This window comes from Biomphalaria glabrata, chromosome 17 (assembly GCF_947242115.1).
Source record: "Biomphalaria glabrata chromosome 17, xgBioGlab47.1, whole genome shotgun sequence".
Classification (NCBI taxonomy): Eukaryota; Metazoa; Mollusca; class Gastropoda; family Planorbidae; genus Biomphalaria; species Biomphalaria glabrata.
In genome coordinates this window covers 1,779,296-1,800,568 of record NC_074727.1, presented here as the reverse complement: position 1 = coordinate 1,800,568, position 21,273 = coordinate 1,779,296, and the positions used below count along the sequence as shown (strand labels likewise).

Below are 21,273 nucleotides of genomic sequence, written 5' to 3'. Positions count from 1 at the left end.
TAAAAAGTAAACATTAATTTAATTTAAATGAGGTCAAAATCAACGATGGTATCGTCGATTAGGAGAGAAAGAGTTTATTAGGCTGCTTCCCATTACGTCATAACGTGGTTAATATGTTCATTCCTTTCACCTGATTATTAAATGTTGTTTTATTTCGTGTATATCTGCCATTTCTTCTTTTAAACAAGTCTCTCTGGGAACACGGTGGCATGTTGGACATCGCACAGTCTTCACTAGGTTTTGACCTCGAGATCCCTCAGTTCGAAAGCCAAGCATTTGACCACTAGGCCACCACGCGACTAATACATCACTGGACAATTCCAAATAACCTGAACGCGTTATTTGTTTTCTATAAACATATTAAAACTTTAAGTCAACCCATGGAACTTTTTAAACTAGAGCTACTCACCAGTCCTTCGCAGACTTCAATAGAAGAGTGGGCAGGGGTTATCTGGGGTGGTTCATTGACGTCAGTCACCTGGAGAAAGAGAACATGCAAAGGTGTAATGAACATAAAATGTATACATTTTTATAAAGCTTATATCAACTCTGTCTGTCTGTCTGTCTGTATGTCTGTCTGTCTGTTTGTATGGTAAAAAAAAATGTGAACATGTTATTTCTCCCACCTCTCTTTTCTGATTTTTTACTCGAATCGGTTAAAAAAATCATCACCTTTGGTCTTATCCTTATGAAAGTCAACTATTAGTTATAGGTTTATCCAAATAACTGAGCCGCTGTGGCTGAGTGGTAAAACGCTAGGCTTCTATACCATAGTCCAGGGTTTGAATCCTGGTGAAGACTGGGATTTTTTTTTTAGGTCGCCTCTTAGTCAACGCAGCTGACATTAGTTGGGGAAAAGTAAAGGTGGTTTGCCGTTGTGATTGCCATATGACACCCTCGTTAACCGTGGGCTGCAGAAACAGATGACCTACAGACCTCAAGGTCAGAAAGGAAATTTAAAAAGAAAAATCAAAATAACATCAGCATAGATTACCATCATAGATTACCATCATAGATTACCATCATAGATTACCATCATAGGCAACCATCATAGGCAACCATTTCGCTACGCAGACTTAAGCCGATCCAAGTTTTGACTTGTATCAACATACACAAACAGTATTAAGCAATGCTTCAATACTGCGAGAAGAAATTGTGACTCTGGGGCTACATGGTGAATACAATAATGAATTTAGAAACACAAGGTTTAGTGACGCGACATCCAAGCGAGTAGCCACGGATCTTTGAGTTACAGAGCGAAATTTTTCTTCTATGCATTGGATGAAATAATTAGCTTGGGTATTCTGGGTTTTATTAGAAATCAAATTCTTTTTTGAAAATGAATGAAAACGAATAAATATTTCATCCACCTTGAGTTTCAATTGGTATGGAGGTGAAGAACAAAATCCATCAGTTGCTTGTATGGTCAAGTCAGTCTCTCTACGAGAAGCATCTTCGTAGTTCAGCTTAGATGCCACATCAATTCTGGGGTTGGATCCTGTCATAAAGAATGTGCACAAACAGGTCAAAATTTAATTAAATAGACTAAAATATTAAAAAATATTCAATTACTATAAAGCTATATTTAGTATTTAAGTTTCTTCTATAGAAGTGAACTTTGACCTATGATTCATAGCTGCTTTGCTATATGTATCAAATTTCCGAAATCATTGAATCCTTTTCTCGTGGAATTATTTTAGAGAGCTCAACTGTCTCCCCAAATCACATGACATATGCGCAGGGCCGGATTTAAAAGAGAGCAGGCAGGGCTATTGCCAAGGAGACTCCACAAGAAAGTGGCCCACCCCACAATAGAAAAAAAAATACACATTTCGACGGGTCAGCAAGTTAACGCTGTGTGTATTTTTGTATTTTCTTTTCACATAGTGGTTTTTTGTTTTGTTTTGTTTTGTTTTCGGAAAGGAAAAATAGAAGACGAGGCACTAACCGTCAATTTTAAACTGAGCCAGTGCTGCTGGGTTGGTACTTGTAACTGTGTATGTGATGGGGTCACCGTTACCATCATGAAAGTCCATTGTGAACGGTGTCCACTGACCATCTTCTGGTATTTGGACTACGGCGTTCAAGTTTCTGGCCGTCGGTGCAACATTTGGATCTGGGATATTTTTTATATACAATAGTGTTATTGAAATAATTAGATGAGAATTAAAATTAGGTGAGAATTAAAGATAGATGAGAATTAAAGTTAGGTCAGAAATATGATTAGGTGAAAATGAGATGAGAATAAGATGAGAATCAGGTGAGAATTAGAATCAGGTGAGAATTAGAATCAGGTGAGAATTAGAATCAGGTGAGAATTAGAATCAGGTGAGAATTAGGTGAGAATTAGAATCAGGTGAGAATTAGATGAGAATTAGGTGAGAATTAGAATCAGGTGAGAATTAGGTGAGAATTAGAATCAGGTGAGAATTAGGTGAGAATTAGAATCAGGTGAGAATTAGGTGAGAATTAGAATCAGGTGAGAATTAGAATCAGGTGAGATTTAGAATCAGGTGAGAATAAGAATCAGGTGAGAATTAGAATCAGGTTAGAATTAGAATCAGGTGAGAATTAGAATCAGGTGAGAATTAGAATCAGGTGAGAATTAGGTGAGAATTAGAATCAGGTGAGAATTAGAATCAGGTGAGAATTAGGTGAGAATTAGAATCAGGTGAGATTTAGAATCAAGTGAGAATTAGGTGAGAATTAGAATCAGGTGAGATTTAGAATCAGGTGAGAATTAGGTGAGAATTAGAATCAGGTGAGATTTAGATGAGAATTAAAATCAGGCGAGATTTAGGTAAGAATTAGAATGAGGTGAGAATGAGAATTAGGTGAGATTTAGGTGAGATTTAGAATTAGGTGAGATTTAGAATTAGATGAGATGTAGACTTAGGTGAGATTTAGGTGAGATTTAGAATTAGGTGAGATTTAGGTGAGATTTAGAATTAGGTGAGATTTAGGTAAGAATTAGAATGAGGTAAGAATTAGAATCAGGTGAGATTTAGGTGAGAATTAGAATCAGGTGAGATTTAGGTAAGAATTAGAATGAGGTGAGAATGAGAATTAGGTGAGATTTAGGTGAAATTTAGAATTAGGTGAGATTTAGAATTAGATGAGATGTAGAATTAGGTGAGATTTAGAATTAGGTGAGATTTAGAATTAGGTGAGATTTAGAATCAGGTGAGAATTAGGTGAGAATTAGGTGAGAATTAGAATCAGGTGAGAATTAGAATCAGGTGAGATTTAGATGAGAATTAAAATCAGGCGAGATTTAGGTAAGAATTAGAATGAGGTGAGAATGAGAATTAGGTGAGATTTAGGTGAGATTTAGAATTAGGTGACATTTAGAATTAGATGAGATGTAGAATTAGGTGAGATTTAGGTGAGATTTAGAATTAGGTGAGATTTAGAATTAGGTGAGATTTAGGTGAGATTTAGAATTAGGTGAGATTTAGAATTAGGTGAGATTTAAATGAGATTTAAAATTAGGTGAGATTTAGATTTAGGTAAGATTTAGGTGAGATTTAGAATTAGGTGAGATTTAGGTGAGATTTCGAATTAGGTGAGATTCAGAATTGGTTGAGATTTAGGTGAGATTTAGAATTAGGTGAGATTTAAATGAGATTTAGAATTAGGTGAGATTTAGAATTAGGTAAGATTTAGGTGAGATTTAGAATTAGGTGAGATTTAGGTGAGATTTAGAATTAGGTGAGAATTAGAATTAAGTGACCTTGTTGAATTAAGAAACTTTATTTATCAGTGCTTCCTTGTTCTGTCCTTTCTGATTCTCCAAGATATTGGTCTTGTCAGACACTCAACTAACGAATAAACTTCATTGGTTTTGTGCACCTTTTCTTTTACTTTTAAATCAACAATCGCTGTCCAATTCGATTCACAGATCTCACTAATTAGCCATTGGCTGGTTTCTCCTTCTTAATGTATATTGTTAATCTGATTAGGAATTCAGCTGCGAGATATCAGATTTCTAGATTCATGATAAGCCCATAAAAGGCATAATGGGTAGGCGCTGTAACTAAACACCTTTTTTAAAAAACTATTAATACCTACACACTCACTAATTCTGAAAAACACGTAAAGACATATATAATCACCGAGAGAGACACACACATATACACACATAGACATAGACAGACAGACATGTATAACCACTGAGAGACACACACATATACACACAGACAGAAACAGACAGACAGAGAGAGACACAGAGACACACATAGATATAAAGAGACACACACACATACACACATAGGGATAAACATACACATAGGCACACATAAACACAAATGATAGATGGATTTACAGAGAGCACACACGTTGACACACAAACACACATAGTCACATACACACATACACACACTGGAACACATTAGGACACTGCCATTCGCACAGTCAAACCCAAAATTATACCTACTATTTATTTTCCCATCAATCACCAGCGGCCCGACTGTGTGGTGTCCATCGGTCATGGTGACCTCAAAGGTGACATCGTTCCTGCACTCAGTCCTCATGTCCACTCTGGTCTTGATCTCCCCAGTCACTGGACATAAAAAAAAACAACGCACGTATAAAAGAAAAGGGGGTTCAATGGACCTCATTCACCAATCGTAAACAAACAACATTTAGCCACGTGATTCTCTATCTCTTCTATACAAATTACGTATTATCACAAGGCTAAATTTTGTTTGTTTACGATTGGTGAAAGAGGTCCATTCAGACATAAGATTTACGGTAAACACTCACACAAAGAAATGTCTATTATTGTTCAGTGCGGATGTGATTTAAAAAAACTCAGAGTGCAGAGAGGAGGACAGACGGGTATAAAAGAGGAGAGAGGGAGAGAGAGGGGGGAGGTAAAAAGACAGAGATAGAAAGATGGCACCGGAGAAAACACGTGACTCGCTGCAGCCACTAGCAGAAGTCTACCTCTGACAAGCTCGGACAAGGAAGTAGATTATTTTTAACTCCAAAACATGTAAAATATCCGGAACATGTAAAATATCCGGAACATGTAGAGCTTCCGAAACATGTGAAACATCGGAAACATGTGAAACATCCCGAAACATGTGAACCATCCGAAACATGTGAACCATCCCAAAACATGTGAACCATCCCAAAACATGTGAACCATCCCAAAACATGTGAACCATCCGAATCATGTGAAACATCCTGAAACATGTGAACCATCCGAAACATGTGAAACATCCGAAACATGTGAAACATCCGAAACATGTGAACCATCCCGAAACATTTGAACCATCCCGAAACATGTGAACAATCCGAATCATGTGAAATATCCGAATCATATGAACCATCCAAATCATGTGAAACATCCGAAACATGTGAACCATCCAAAACATGTGAAACATCCCGAAACACGTGAATCATCCGAATCACGTGAACCATCCCAAAACATGTGAACCATCCCGAAACATGTGAACCATCCCGAAACATGTGAACCATCCGAATCATGTGAAACATCCTGAAACATGTGAACCATCCGAAACATGTGAAACATCCGAAACATGTGAACCATCCGAAACATGTGAACCATCCCGAAACATTTGAACCATCCCGAAACATATGAAATATCCGAATCATGTGAACCATCCAAATCATGTGAAACATCCGAAACATGTGAACCATCCAAAACATGTGAAACATCCCGAAACACGTGAATCATCCGAATCACGTGAACCATCCCGAAACATGTGAACCATCCCGAAACATGTGAACCATCCGAATCATGTGAACCATCACGAAACATGTGAGCCATCCGAATCATGCGAACCACCCGAACCATGTGAACCATTCCGAAACATGTGAACCATCCGAACCATATGAACCATCCGAACCATGTGAACCATCCCGAAACATGTGAACCATCCCGAAACATGTGAACGATCCGAAACATGTGAAACATCCGAAAAATGTGAACCATCCGAAACATGTGAACCATCCCGAAACATGTGAAACATCAGAATCATGTGAAACATCCCGAAACATGTGAACCATCTGAAACATGTGAACCATCTCGAAACATGTGAACCATCTGAATCATGTGAAACATCCGAAAAATGTGAACCATCCGAAACATGCGAACCATCCAAAACATGTGAAACATCCGAAACATGTGAACCATCTGAATCATGTGAACCATCCCGAAACATGTAAACCATCTGAATCATGTGAACCATCCAGAATCATGTGAACCATCCGAATCATGTGAACCATCCGAAACATGTGAACCATCCAAAACATGTGAAACATCCGAAACATGTGAACCATCCCGAATCATGTGAACCATCCGAAACATGTGAACCATCCCGAAACATGTGAACCATCCGAAACATGTGAACCATCCCGAATCATGTGAACCATCCGAATCATGTGAAACATCCGAAACATGTAAACCATCCCGAAACATGTGAACCACCCGAATCACGTGAACCATCCTAAACATGTGAACCAACCGAAACATGTGAACCATCCGAATCATGTGAACAATCCGAATCATGTGAACCATCCGAAACATGTGAACCATCCGAATCATGTGAACCATCCGAAACATGTGAACCATCCGAATCATGTGAACCATCCGAAACCGTTTAAAAAAAAAAAAGTGCTACAACCGTGTCGTACACCAAGTGTGACTTACCAGGGTCGATCTGGTAGTTGGAAGCGGACGACGTCGGTGTGACCTTGAGAGAGTACTTGACATCGTCCCCATCGTCATCGTGACTGTCCACGTGGTAGATGGTGGACCCTGCGGGCGTGCTCGAGGGAATTCCAATGGATACTGCGAGACATAAAAAAAACAAAAAAAACACCATTAATGTGAATCCTGCTTCCATGGTAACCAAAACAGTCTCAAAAATTGTTGTTACATATTTATAAAGTAAAGTTCCCCTTTCAGACCTTCATGATGTAAAGGTCATCTGTGTCATGTGGCCAGCACAAAGACCAACCGCCTTTAGTTTTTCACCAACTAACGTCAGGTACCCATTAGAGCTGGGTAGACTCTGAGGCGCCAAAAGATCCCAAAATTAAAAATCCCAGTCTTCATCAGGATTCGAACCCGGGACCCTTGGTTCGGAAACCAAGCGCTTAATCGCTCAGCCACCTCGAATCCCTTATACATTTATAATTGTTAATATTTGAGTTGAATCCCTTTTCATTACGTTGAATTTCATTTCATCATATAACAAGTGAACTTCAATTCAGCAAGTGTTGCACAAACTTCTTCCGTTAGCGGAACACTTAGATTATATTTTTTTTAGGTTAAATTATTACTTACTTTTTTTTTAAACAATAATAAGTAATAATAAAAAAATATAACCATATTGGCATTATTAAATATATTTAAATATTTAGTTTTATTCTGTAGAAGATTACATTTCCAAAAAAAACCACAAAAGACAAAACCGTAATTCCATGTTTTCACAACACTTAAGGTTAACATTGTTCAGAAATTGTTCAAACTTGACGATCTTTAGATTGACTATAGTCTTCTGTTGTAGACACACGTTCGTACACGATCGAAGTCCTTGACATTGGGATTCTTTCAAACACATGTACCGGAAGCTCAAAATTGGAACCAGTGAAATCTGCCCATGTGGAGTATCACCAGAGAATGCCGACCACGTCCTCCAAAACTTGCTCTCTTTACCATAAGAGGCCCGTATAAGACATTGGCCCCAAAGCACCCCAATAGAAAGGAAACTATATGGAGAGTTCCCTGATTTGGAAACCACTGTTCATCTCATGTATTGGTCTAGTCATCTGAACACTCCAACATAACAATGAGAACGAAGAAGAACAAGAAGGGATTCTTTCAAAAGAATCTTTAGTTTCTATGGAAGCCCAAAGTTTCCATGAAAAGTAATAGACTTTGTTATTGTTTTTGTTTGTACATGACTTTGTCTTGTAACAGTTTTTATGTACAGCAAAGTGTACTTTTGTACTTAGAACCGGAACATGTAGAGCTTCCGAAACATGTGAAACATCCGAAACATGTGAACCATCCTGAAACATGTGAACCATCCAAAACATGTACTTAGAACATCGCAGAGAATGCTCCTGTACATCACTCGGTCATTAGTCATTACCACGTTGTGTACAAGTCATGTGGCCCGTGCCTTTGTACACAGGATGAAAGGAAAATAACTACTTTGACTGTAACCGCTTTTTCCCCCTCTTGTTTTGGGCTCAGCCTTCCCTAGGGGCTAGTGACCTCCCTATTAGGCTTTTTTAATTATATAAATCAGATTTTATTTCTATAAATTAACATATATTATTTGATACTAATGATAATATAGATACATATATTTAAAAAAAAACAACACCACTTTCTTATGAACAACAAGAAACATTTCAAAGACCTATATTCCAGCACTTTCGGTATATTTGTGGATTAGTCTGCAGCCAGCGTTCCTTAAGAAAGGTCAAGGTTAATGTCATAATATTTTTTTCCCTTCCCTTCGTTTGACAGTTTTTTAATTGCCTCCCTTGAGACCTGGAACATTATTTCCGATTGTTCCCCTTTTTAAATTGAGTGGAATGACAGACATACGCGATAACAAATTAAGTAAACCGAAGTATTTAGTGATCACACAGTACATAAAATTGTAGTCACATTGCCGTGACACGTATAATACAGAAGTCTTTTTCAATGTGCATCATCAAGTCTGCTAGCTTGTCTTCTGTCCAATTTAAACAGTTATAACATCTATGACATCCGCTAATCGCAAGCTGATAATTCGTCTTCTTCCTTCTTCTTCATATATAATACAGACGTTACTTCAAAAAAGAAGATGATTACGTCTTACGCGTCATGCATTTAGTCATGCATATTAGCCAATGACTTAAATTCTGCCAAATCACTGGTTTTCCTGGCTAGCTCAGGCAACCCATTCCATGCTCTAATAACACTAGGGAAGAAGGAGTATTTGTACACATTTGTCCTAGCATATGGGACGAAAAATGCTCGTTTATCTTTGTCTTTGAGTATTTTATTAAATTTAATTTTTGTATTTAAAGATTATGGTTCAGTGTTTTATGTATAATTGCTACTTTACTTTTGAGTCTTCTGTCCTGAAGGCTTTCTAAGTTTAGTGATTTTACTAAAGGTGTTACTCTAGTTAAATGGGAATATTCGTATATATATATATATTTAAGTCATTGGTTAATATGCATGACTAACGTCTGTATTATATAAGATAAGATAAGATAAAATACATAGCGATGTTGTTATAAACTTTGCTTCGCTTACAAGGAATTCATACATTATTTTTTTTTTTTATTTTCTGCATTCGTTCGGGAGTGAACCCCCTTGTCAGTTTATTAGTTAAAAAACGTCAATTGTTCGTGTAACTGCACTGTAACTCATAGTCAGGCCTAGGGGGAACATTTGTGCTCCGAGGAACACTTTTTGAGAAACACTGGCTTAATCTTGCGTTTTACCGAGCCAAGAGAATGATAAGTAGATCGAATACTGACCTTTCAGTTTGTTAGGGTCGAAATGTGGGGGAGAGTTGGGGACGACCCTGACCTCTATGACCTCTGTCGCCACTTCGTTATTGAGGTCGCTGCAGGCTATGGTCAGAAGGTAGGAGGGCGCCGCGTGGAAATCAAGGGTGCCCACTCCAGCTCTGTATTGAAGAACTTCGTCTGAAAACACAGCACAATGGAAGTACAAACAAGCGTTTTATCTTTATCTGTAAACAATAGAATATAAATAAGTAAAGATTTTCATAAACATAAATAACTTAATTTGTAAAACTGGGAGGGGAGGGGGGTGATGCAATATATAACTTACTAAACAAAACTGAAAACGAGGTGGCTGAGCTGTAAAGCATTTAGCTTCCAAACAGGAGTCCCGGGCTAGAACCCTGGTGATAACCGGGAATTTTAATTTTGAAATCTTTGGGAGCCTCTGAGTTCATCTGTTTCTCTGGCCAACGCACAAGGACCAACCGCCTTAACTTTCCCCAACCAAAGTCGGTACCCATTAGAGTTGGGTGGACTCAGGGGCGCCCTCAAAATCCCAAAATTGAAAATCCCAAAATTAAAAAATCCCAGCTTTCTCGGAGATTTAAGCCCAGGACCACAGATTTGGAGGCCAGGCGCTTAACTACTCAGCCATCGCACCCCCTAAACTCAACAAGAAAAAACGAAAAACTGTTTTTCTAGCCACACAATTTCATCGTAAACCAGTAGAACTCTAACGGAACTTTATGGTTAAATCACAGAACCCCAGGCTTTGATTCAATCATCTAAACTACGAAAGCCCAGACTATCTCATCGCAAATTTTATCCTTCATACTGTTATAACCTTGCTATGCACACCGCCATCCAAGATAGTGCAGAAAGTGCGCACTATTAGTGACTAGACTAGGAACGATTTCCGCCCAAGTCTAGAACCAATATGAAGATGCTGTGCTCAAGGCAGATGTCCTATGTGTTTCTCATGTCTCCATGTAAATAAACATCTATGCCTCTTTGAGTTGCCTCCCTTAATGGTCTAGTTGTTTTCACAGATGCCACTGTGATCGAATCCTACCTCCTCTCGTTGAGTCACCTATAATCCCACTTCGACATGCGTAGAACGTAATCATCTTCTTTTTTGAAGTAACGTCTGTATTATATAAGATAAGATAAGACACCAATGTAATCACTTAAGGGAGGCAACTCAACGAGGCATAGATGTTTATTTACATTGAGGAAAGAAGGAGTAGACTCGTTGGTAAAGAAGTTGCGTGGTCAAGACTGTGGCTGCACAAACAGTGGTGACGGAGACGCTGGGGATTTGAGCGCCGTCTGTGTCTGTGTTGTGGGCAAGTCTTGTGGTTGTGACTTTCAAGACGAGAAGCGTGACAACGATTGCTGCGACAATCTTAACGGGATGTACCGAATCGAAAGGAAAGAGACACATGATGAATCTTAAGTCTGTTATGTGCCTGTGTGGATAACACGAGTCTGCCGTCTGTGACTCCCACCGATCGACCTCCACCTGAACTGTCAAACTTGCACTGCACTGTTTCTTTTCGGGACGAAAAGTGCTAAGAAGGGAGGAGTGTTATAACCTTGCCATGCCCGTCGCCATCCAAGACAGTGTAGGAGGTGCGCACTATTAGTGACTAGACTAGGAAGGATGTTGACATTACAGGAGGGGAGAACGATTTCCGCCCAAGTCTAGAGTCGAGATGAAGATGCGTGCTCAAGGCAGATAACCTATGTGTTTGTCATGTCTCAACGTAAATAAACTATGCCTCGTTGAGTTGCCTCCCTTCAGTGATTACAATCGTAAGAATGGGGGACAGTATTACTTTGCCATGTCCAATAATTAGCACTTAGATTCCTCACTACTTTCAAATGCATCAAAATTTAATTATTTAAAATCGAAAATATATTTTTTTTAAAAATATTTTCAATGCCATTACATCTTTTCAAATTATCAAATTATCAAACCAACTTTCTAATTGAGTATTCTTAAAACCAATTCTGTATTTGATATGGGGAAAATATGCTGGTCGCTAATGGATTTGCGTGGTTACGTCAGACACTGCACTCATCCTTAATCTTCGAAATCTAAGACATTCCCATTTTTTAATGTTTTTTTGTTCTTTGTGTTTTTTTTTTTTTTTTTTTTTTGTGTTGTTTTTTTTTTTTGTTGTGTTTTTTTTTTTTGTTTTTTTTTAATGTTTTTTTTTTGTGTTGTGGTTTTTTTTTTGTTTTTTTTGTGTTGTTTTTTTTTTTGTTGTGGTTTTTTTTTTTGTTTTTTTTTAATGTTTTTTTTGTGTTGTGGTTTTTTTTTTTTGTTTTTTTTTTGTTTTTTTTTGTGTTTTTTTTTTTTTTTTTTGTGTTGTGTTGTTTTTTTTTTTGTGTTTTTTTTTTTTTTTTTTTAATGTTTTTTTTTTGTGTTGTGTTTTTTTTTTTGTGTTTTTTTTTTTGTTTTTTTTTTAATGTTTTTTTTTTGTGTTGTGTTGTTTTTTTTTTGTGTTTTTTTTTTTTTCTGGCTCAAAAAACCCATGACAAATATCTTTGTCGAAAACTGAAAAGAAAACTGATTACAATTTTGTTTTTGTTAGCTATAAATTTAATTATTTGTTTTTTTTTAATTAAGAAATATGCTAATGTAATATCTGATGGACTTAAGGCTTCCTATTGAAAGACACACACACGCACGCACGCGAGCACAATCTTGACGGAGCAAAAGTAACACTTACTTGGCGGTGAGCTCAGAACTTCGAAGCACTGACTACAGGGGCCACTAGGACTCACGGACAGGACAGAGGATGTGGTCTTGTCTCCGTCGGGGTCGTGACAATCTATTTTTGACAGGACCTCGTTGACAGTTGTCCACTCCTTGACCGTAACCACCTTTGTGAAGTCCGTAATCTCAGGCTGGACAAAGACAATGGATATTTGAAAAACCATTAGGACAAAGTTGTTTATCTATTATCTTATCTTATCTTATATAATACAGACGTTACTTCAAAAAAGAATATGATTACGTCCTACGCAATCTGTGTTGGCCAACACACAAATATAAACACCAACTAAGCAAGGTTAATATTATTATGTTAGAAATGAACGAGTAGTCATTCTCTGGCGCTGCCAGGGTCGAGTTTCGTTAAAGGGAAACAAAATTCATCGTAGTCCCTTTATCAGTTTCCACTGAGGAATTTTCTGGTGATGTGGCAGGTCTGCAGCAGTACCGCCCTCTGACAGGCAACGAGGATGTTCCTAGGAATGCCAAGCGCCTTAAAGGTTTCTGTGAGGTCAGTTGTTATTATCCCCTCAGTTAATATAACAATGGGGTATATTGTTATTTTGGACAATTTTCATAGACGCTTAATCTCCAAGCCTAGGTTCCCCAATTTTCTTTGTTTTTCTATCTCAGTTTTTTTCTTAAATTATGAGACAATGGTACGGCGATATCGATAATGGTAGCGTTTTTTATTCTTTTTTATCAAATACCAAAGCAAAATTTAATAAAATGCTCAGAAAGACACAAAACTAAAGGCACATTCGTCGTCCCATATGCTAGGACAAATTTGTACAAATACTCCTTCTTCTCTAGTGCTATTAGAATGGGTTGCCTGAGGTAGCCAGGAAAACCAGTGGCTTGGCAGAATTTAAGTCATTGGTTAATATACATGACTGAATGCATGACGCGTAGGACGTAATCATCTTTTTTGATGTGACGTCTGTATTATATAAGCTGCAAGATGTAACATAAGATCCGGGCGATTGAAATCTACGGTTTTGTCGGTATGAATTGGCTTATCCCAGTACAGCAGATGTTCAGTAGACTCGAGAACCTCTTGTGGCGAGTATTTATATTAAGGAGGATTGTCCTTACCGATCAAATTGTGCCTCAGATCTAAGTGTTGGTATATTAACTTTGCAACTTGGTTATGGCGACCTAGGTAGGCTGATTCTGATAGGGCTGGACATCCTGGCATAATAAGTTCAATCGACTCGCCCACATTTCCACATTTTCGGCATGTGTCGATAACATTGAGTTTCAGGATATTATTATTATTATGTTAGAAATGAACGAGTAGTCATTCTCTGGCGCTGCCAGGGTCGAGTTTCGCTAAAGAGAAACAAAATTCATCGTAGTCCCTTTAACAGTTTCCACTCACATATCTAGGTAGTATAGTGTCAAATGACGCCTCACTTTTAAGGGAAGTTGATAACCGTCTGGTCGGGGCCAGTAGCGCTTTTGGACGCCTTCAGGCGAGAGTTTGGCGGAACAGATCGCTCCGCCTGCCTACAAAAATCAGTGTCTACCAGGCGGTGGTTCTCAAAACCCTTCTGTATGGCTCTAAGACATTGACAATATACAAGAAACATCTAAGACTTCTTGAGCGCTTCCACCAAAGATGCTTGCGCTCCATCATGGACATACGGTGGCAAGACCGCACTACAAACAGCGATGTCCTTGCGAACGCCGGTATGGACAGTATAGAGGGACTTCATTTGGTCCGACAGTTGCGCTGGGCAGGGCACGTATCCCGTATGGGAGACGAACGTATGCCAAAGGCAGTCTTTTTTGGTGAGCTAAAAGGTGGTCGACGTGACTGAGGCGCCCCACGGAAACGCTTCAAAGACCAACTTAGGCGTCAACTTTCCTCACTCACGAAGGCCGCGGGATACACATTGGAGACCAAAAGAAAATCTGCTGCCGAGGACAAACGCAGACGGCGAAAAGAAAATCTAAATCGACCGCCTGCGGACAATGGTTATGCTTGCCCTGGATGTGGCAAAATATGTAGGTCACAGCTGGGACTCGAAGACAAGCCTTATTATTATTAATCAATCCCTAAACACCTAATATGAACCAGTTTCAGTCACAACAAATAAATTATTGAAATATTTTCACTCCACCCACCACATTATATTGGTTTCCATGGTCAATGCAAATATTTGCTACTTTTAGCAACAGCAGTCGAGCATTTGGATACTCTTTGATAAATCTGTGATTGTTCTGTTTCTATATTTAGAAGTGTATACGAGTGCCGTTGTTATATTTGGAAGTGTGTGTGTGCTCGTATTCTATAATTTAGAAGTGTATAAGTCTTCTGATTCTATATTTGGAAGTGTGTATTTAACGAGCATAATAAAAAAAAATACTTTAAAAAAAAAAATATGAAGTGTATTAATTAGTTTGTATCGGTCGTGTAATTAAAAATATAGACCAGTGGTTCCCATAATTTTTTGTCTCATAGACCCCTTACAATGTTTTTCAGTTTTCGGTAGACCCCCTGCATATTTTGGAAAATTCATCCATTTCGAATGTGTTTTTCTCACTAACTTCTAGAAAGAAAGAACGGGGTATGTAGGTGATCGCTTTTTTTTTAAATGTATTTTTTTTAAAAGGGAACGACCTGACTTCGAACTTATTGGCTTAAGCCTTCTCAGGTATACGTGGTAAACATTCTGATAGCTAAGAGTTTATGGTTTCTTTCTATGTCAAGTTTGTGTTCACCTCGCCTCAGACGACAACCTAATATAAAGGGGACTTATTCAGCTTATACCACCACTTCAGTCCAGTACTATTTCTTTCCCTTGTTTGAGATACCAAACACAATAATTTATTACTAATAGTTAATAAGCTAATTGTTGTTGTTTTTTTTTTTTTAAATTGATTCTTGTGTTGTCAGGTAAAAGAAATAATTGTGCAAAATTTCAGCTTGATCCGAGATTGGGTGTAGGAAAAATAACGTGTACAAGCTTTGGACCAAACGTGCAGACAGACAGACTGCGTTGATATAAGCTTTGTAAAAGAGAATGAACCATAACTTACAAAGCATTATAGGTTAGCAAAGGGGATGCACTGGACAAGGGTATTTCAAGGGAGCATACTATTGGTGGTTCACGATAGAAATCTTTGCCCTGAATCTTTACAATGTCGCCAATTTGTAGAAAATTATTTGGACAGAAATGTCCAATATGTTGTTGATCCTGTGGATTGGGGGTGCCGGACATTGGTACAGATAGAGGTGTCGGTCTCACAAATATGGAACATTAATACAGTACACTTTTAAACGTTTCACAAAACAGCCTAATGTCAATTTTGTAAAGCTTAACGTGACCAATGGTTACCATTAACTCTTTCTCTCCGTAATTATTAACCACATTCTGGTGGAATCAACGTTGGTATCGTCAGTTAGGAGAGAAAGAGTTAAGGCTAGGGAATAACAGTATTTCGCATCATAACGCAAGCCCAGTTGCGACCTATATATTTAGACACAAGTTATACAGACTAGGAGGATAGCGGTCATCTACACCGGCCTACTATACAATATGGTTATGTGTAAAGTTGTCTTCTCGGTGGGTAGGACACGCCGCATCCCTAAGCGACTCCTGTATGGCCAATTAATGGAAGGAAAGCGCTCGCAAGGTGGACAAAGAAAACGCTTTAGGGACACCCTCAAAGCTTCTCTAAAAGCATTCAGCGTAAACCCAGCCACCTGGGAGACAGAAGCACATGACAGAGTATCAGGGCATCGCGCTGTGAAAACTGGCGCACAGGTTGCTGAGGAAAAGAGAACAGCGCCGGAAGAAGAAAAGCGCCAGAGGAGAAAAGCAAGGCCAATGACACTAGCTCCAGCTGGAATAACCTGCCCTGTGTGCAGCCGAACATTCCGGGCTCACATAGGTCTCACCAGCCACATGAGGAGGTACAAAACCCCAGTTCATAGCCCTAACCCCCTCTGGATGACAAAAGTGGTCATCATCGAACCACGATGGACAAACTATATCAGTCTTCTCAGTGCATGCTCATTATGGAGCAGGAGCAAAAAAGGGGGGGAGGGGGTGGAAGGGCCACCTGTAGTGCACCCTGATATACATGACCGTAGTAGGGTGTTCTATTGGTCACTTCTTGGTTATGTGGCCTAATATGTATGTCACAGCTGGGTCTGCGTCGCCACGGGAAATACTGCACACCTCAATAATCTTCGAATTTGAAGACATGCCCTTTTATTAGTTGTCACCTCTCATAGAAATATATGGCTTATAAATTTGTTGGCACATGTTGTGTGCACTATTTGTTAACGTGAAAGCAGTGATATAATAGATGTTGGTTAATGATGATTATGAATAGACTAAAACAGTTTTATTTTAACTTTTATTGTTTCACGAATTTTTTTTTCTTGGTGTTTGACTATAAAAATAAATTACAGATTTAAAAATTTAGTTTAATCCTTTTTTTTTTTCATTAACTAACAATATACTTAATATATAAATATAGAACTTATTTATTTCCATTACCGTAATCACGCTTAAATTTTATTTTTTAGATACAAGCTACGTCCCTTGATTATTTTCCTTACAATGATATGCAAACTCTGAAAAAAATTCTCCCTTATGTATAAACCGCACTCACTACACAGTTTAGGTCAATGGTTCTCAAACCTAAACCGTACCGCATTCACTACACAGTTTTAGGTCAGTGGTTCACAAACTGTGGCACGTAGGTCCAAAGTGTGCGCGAGACCACCATAGTAGTGGATTCGCAGAAACAGGGCCGGCCTTAGGGCACTGCAACCTATGCGCTCCTGGAACTCTCCGGAAATTGCAAAATGTAAGAAAAATCATGAAAATCTGAAATTATTAAAATATCCTGAAAACTCAAAATATGTTCTGAAAAATAGAAAAAATTGTAATTTTGGGGTGTCATTCAATATGGAAAAGGCTAATCCTACTCGCAAATGAAAAAAAAAAAGGCATTGTCAGCTTTCATTTTATAAAAATATTAGGACGAATTTTAACCAAAACAGTAAGTTCCAATACCTAATTTACTGTAATAGTCATCGGCGTTTATATATAGATCTAAATCTATCTCGACTTCATAAAAAAAAAAATCAAAAGCGATATTTTGCTAGTTGATAGTAAATCTAAAATCGTTAATAGACACATTAAATCAACAGGAGCTTCAATAAACACAATGATTTTATTAGTCTCTATTTATGTTCTTTACTCCAGCCACTTGTTCTCTAAACTGACCCCCTTTTACACACAGTCCTGACACACTGCTGTTCACTCAACCATGTACACTCAAGGTCCACTGGTCATTTCCTACACAGGCACACACACACTGCACTACCAGCCACTCAAAACACATACACTTACTATCACACCTATTTGATAGTTTATTCGTGCAGTAATCTCGGGACCAAAAGAGTAGATAGAATTAGACAGGAACTACGTCATGTTTAGAGACGCTATCTTATCTTATATAATGCAGACGTTACTTCAAAAAAGAAGATGATTACGTCCTACGCGTCATGCATTTAGTCATGCATATTAACCAATGACTTAAATTCAGCCAAGTCACTGGTTTTCCTGGCTAGCTCAGGCAACCCATTCCATGCTCTAATAGCACTAGGGAAGAAGGAGTGTTTGTACAAATTTGTCCTAGCATATGGGACGAGGAATGTGCCTTTATGTGCTACAAAGAGTGACAACAGACACGCCTAGAGTAGAAGATTCGCCGACCATTTCCCTGTAGCAATTAAACGTCCCAAACCTTTACTAAAGCACTTTTACAAATACTCCTTCTTCCCGAGTGCTATTTGAGCATGGAATGGGTTGCCTGAGCCAGCCAGGAAAACCAATGACTTGGCAGAGTTTAAGTCATCGTTTAGCATGATTAGATTGACCTCGGAACACGCGTAGGACGTAGTCATCTTCTTTTTTTTAAATTAAAGTCTGTATTTTATAAGATAAGATAAATGTGACGTCAGACGCTATTTACAGGACTGGATAACGCCTTAGTAAGCCTTTGAAATGTTTATTTACAGGGGAAAATGGCCGTGGAGTCTTCTACTCAAAGCGTCTCTATTGTCACCCGTTCGAGCGTCTCTATTACGTATTTCCTGTCTGATTTTACCCACTCTTTTGAGTTGATACAAGCTTTATAAAGCTAGAACGTAGTTTTTTTTTTTTTTTTTTTTTTTTTGGGGGGGGGGGGGTTGCCTTTTGAATATCAAATTTATTATATCTCTCTATCTTTGTGTTGTGAATGAGCGAACAAAAGGTTTGAACTTACCGTGGCTAACGACCGATGAAGAGAGCAGCCGACACAAATCCACAGACTTAAAGCCCACATTGAATATGTATTTCAGAAGGTCACAGAAATCCCCAAAAAATGAACCACGAATTTTCAAAGAGTATCTGGAACTTAGAGAAGTTAGAATCCTAGATACCATCAAAACAATACAATTCACACTCACGAGCTTTATCTCTCGGCCACCGGTCACGAAAAAAATAAAGAAACTAAAAAAAAAAAAAAGGTAAAGAATACTTTAAAACAAAGCTAAGTTTATCTAAGGGAAAGAACTAAATATTTACAACTATACCTCTCAATGATATATTAATCATTTCCCTTTTTTATCAACGAAAACATTAACCATTTAAATAATATACTAATTGGTAAATTTCTAAATTAGTTCATGTTTTGTTAGGTACACTAAATGATTGTGTAAAGTCTCCACTTGTTACGAGAAAGGGTGTGGAAGAAATATCATAATATATACGGGGACAAAACCACACATGTTTAGCTTGAAGTATGAATGTCCTTGTTGATATCAGACAAAATAATTCAATACCACTATTTATTGACTAACTGGTCATTTTTTATCGATTCATGTTTGGTTAGGCACTATAAATAAATGTGTAAAATCTCAAATTGATTTGAGGATAGGTGTGAAAGAAATAACGTGCTCAAAATTTTTTATCTGACAGACAGACAAACAGACAGAGTTGATAAAACTTTTGTTTTTTTGAAATAAACTATTTTAGATTAACTCTTCTGGATAGGAAATATAATAACTATATTTTTAACATATCTGTAAACTAACGCATTTAGTAGGCAAATATTGATTAATATGAAAGTACATTTCGTATGTGATAAATTGATTCTACAATAACATGTTGAATTTGTTTGTGGTTGCAGTTCATGCATTCTCTTAAATCAACCAGCGTCCTTTAAAACAATAAGTTCATATTGATTTCTACTTCGGCATATTCGAAACGCCTTTAATTATTTAAATAATATCCACTTTTAAGACCAATAATCTTATCTCATTTATCCTGATAATATCCTAGCAGTTAATTTGTTGGTAAAACAAAAACACAAAGATATTCTGTTATATAATATAGGTTTAGTATTGCAGATACGAAACAAAAATGGTAACAAATGATCTAGAAATTACAGATTAGAATTTTATTCCTGTACTTTATCACCACTTCTAGACACGTATTGGAATTTTCAGATTTGTTAAATCCCAAAGTGAGCACAGCTATTCGAACACATACAAAAATAAACATAACATTGAAACAAACGAATTAATTATTAAACAATTCTGAATTCGCTTAGATCTAACATATATATCCTTAGAATGGTGTATAAAACACTGTCCTTCTATCATGTAATCTCTGAAATCAACTTGTCTTTCAGTTAGATATAAACATGAACATTTTATATTAGGGTAAGTGTAGAACACTCTACAGTGAGACACAGACAGATACACTCATTCAAGATAAGCCTGGCACCATTCAATGTGGGTGAGGTGCAGTCTAGTTACGATCCCTCCCAGCATTCCATAGCAGTGTGTCGCACGGAGGAAGTGAAAAGGGGGCCACAAATAGTAGATGGAAGTACATTGTAGGAATTGAAAACATTGTAGATATCGTAAAGTCAACATATCAATATAACAATCGAAATTTTAAAGAATACCTTAAAAAAAAAATAAAGCTTATATTAAAGTGAAGGGAAAGAACCGTAAACAAAAATGTCTGCCATCTCTCAATATTGCAAGATTTATCTCTCATTTTTCTATATAAAACAAAATTATTTTATTACCACTTATTGATTAACTAGCTGGAAAATTTTAACTTGGTCCGAGAACGGAAATTGTGTGAAAAAAAAGTATTAAAGAATCCACCCAGACAGACAGACAGAGAGACTGTGTGAGTTAATATAAACTTTGTATATAGAAATGAGCAAATGTAACACCCTCCCCCCCTCTTTTATGTTGAGCAAACAGGACGTCACGTGTGATCATAGATGAATAACTACATGACATAAATGAAATCTCAACGAAAGTCCTCCTATACCAGACGAGACCTAACGTCGTAGTGATCCTGAAGACTGACCTGCAACGAAGCGTACCGGCGGTCAGTGGTGACCAATAGCTTGTTGCCAAGTAGTGCAGACTGTGAAAGGTCAACGAGCTTTTGGTCTTCGTAGGTTGCGATTTTACAGGCCAGTGTCCAGGCCTTCAATGACTATCCGGTCCCGAACCAGGGCTACACTAGGAGGCGAGGCAAACATAAAGAGAGGGGGGGGAGGCTTTGACGCCTGTTGTGCATCTTGTATACGTATTTAAAGGTTTAGGCATGTAGGGAGAGGCAGGTCAACCTCAAACACCCAATTCTCAGGGGCCAAAATATTTCTGACGTGGGTCCTGCCCTCTACTGCCAAGTCCGTTTACTTTTCATTTTAATACACTTACTGATAGTGACGATTATTAGGGTATATTCCATGTTGGTCCATTATACATGAAAAACTGTGCGTGCATAATTTCGAACAAGTAAGGTAGATAACACTGTCGTGCAGGGGCAGATAACACTGTCAAAACAGGGGCAGATAACATTGTCACTTAGGAGGTAGATAAGTCCATTTGTTTTGACGGCAGTTGTCGAAGAGAATAAATAGAGCAGCCCAACTTCTGT

The 21,273-nt window shown here is 37.9% G+C and overlaps 1 protein-coding gene across 1 annotated transcript in view; it reads right to left on the bottom strand.

Annotated features, from left to right (window-relative positions):
• LOC106074432 (protocadherin-like protein) overlaps positions 1 to 20,076 on the bottom strand; it is a 148,839-nt gene extending 128,763 nt beyond the window's left edge. Inside the window, exons 1-9 of the mRNA XM_056015951.1 lie at positions 19,923 to 20,076; positions 18,587 to 18,813; positions 12,249 to 12,426; positions 9,520 to 9,690; positions 6,680 to 6,820; positions 4,436 to 4,561; positions 1,949 to 2,116; positions 1,371 to 1,498; positions 410 to 478 (exon numbers count right to left, since the gene is read on the bottom strand). Coding sequence (XP_055871926.1) covers positions 410 to 478; positions 1,371 to 1,498; positions 1,949 to 2,116; positions 4,436 to 4,561; positions 6,680 to 6,820; positions 9,520 to 9,690; positions 12,249 to 12,426; positions 18,587 to 18,646 — 1,041 coding nt within the window. The 5' untranslated portion in view covers positions 18,647 to 18,813; positions 19,923 to 20,076. The remainder of the gene's footprint in view (positions 1 to 409; positions 479 to 1,370; positions 1,499 to 1,948; positions 2,117 to 4,435; positions 4,562 to 6,679; positions 6,821 to 9,519; positions 9,691 to 12,248; positions 12,427 to 18,586; positions 18,814 to 19,922) is intronic.
• Positions 20,077 to 21,273: the final 1,197 nt, after the last annotated feature.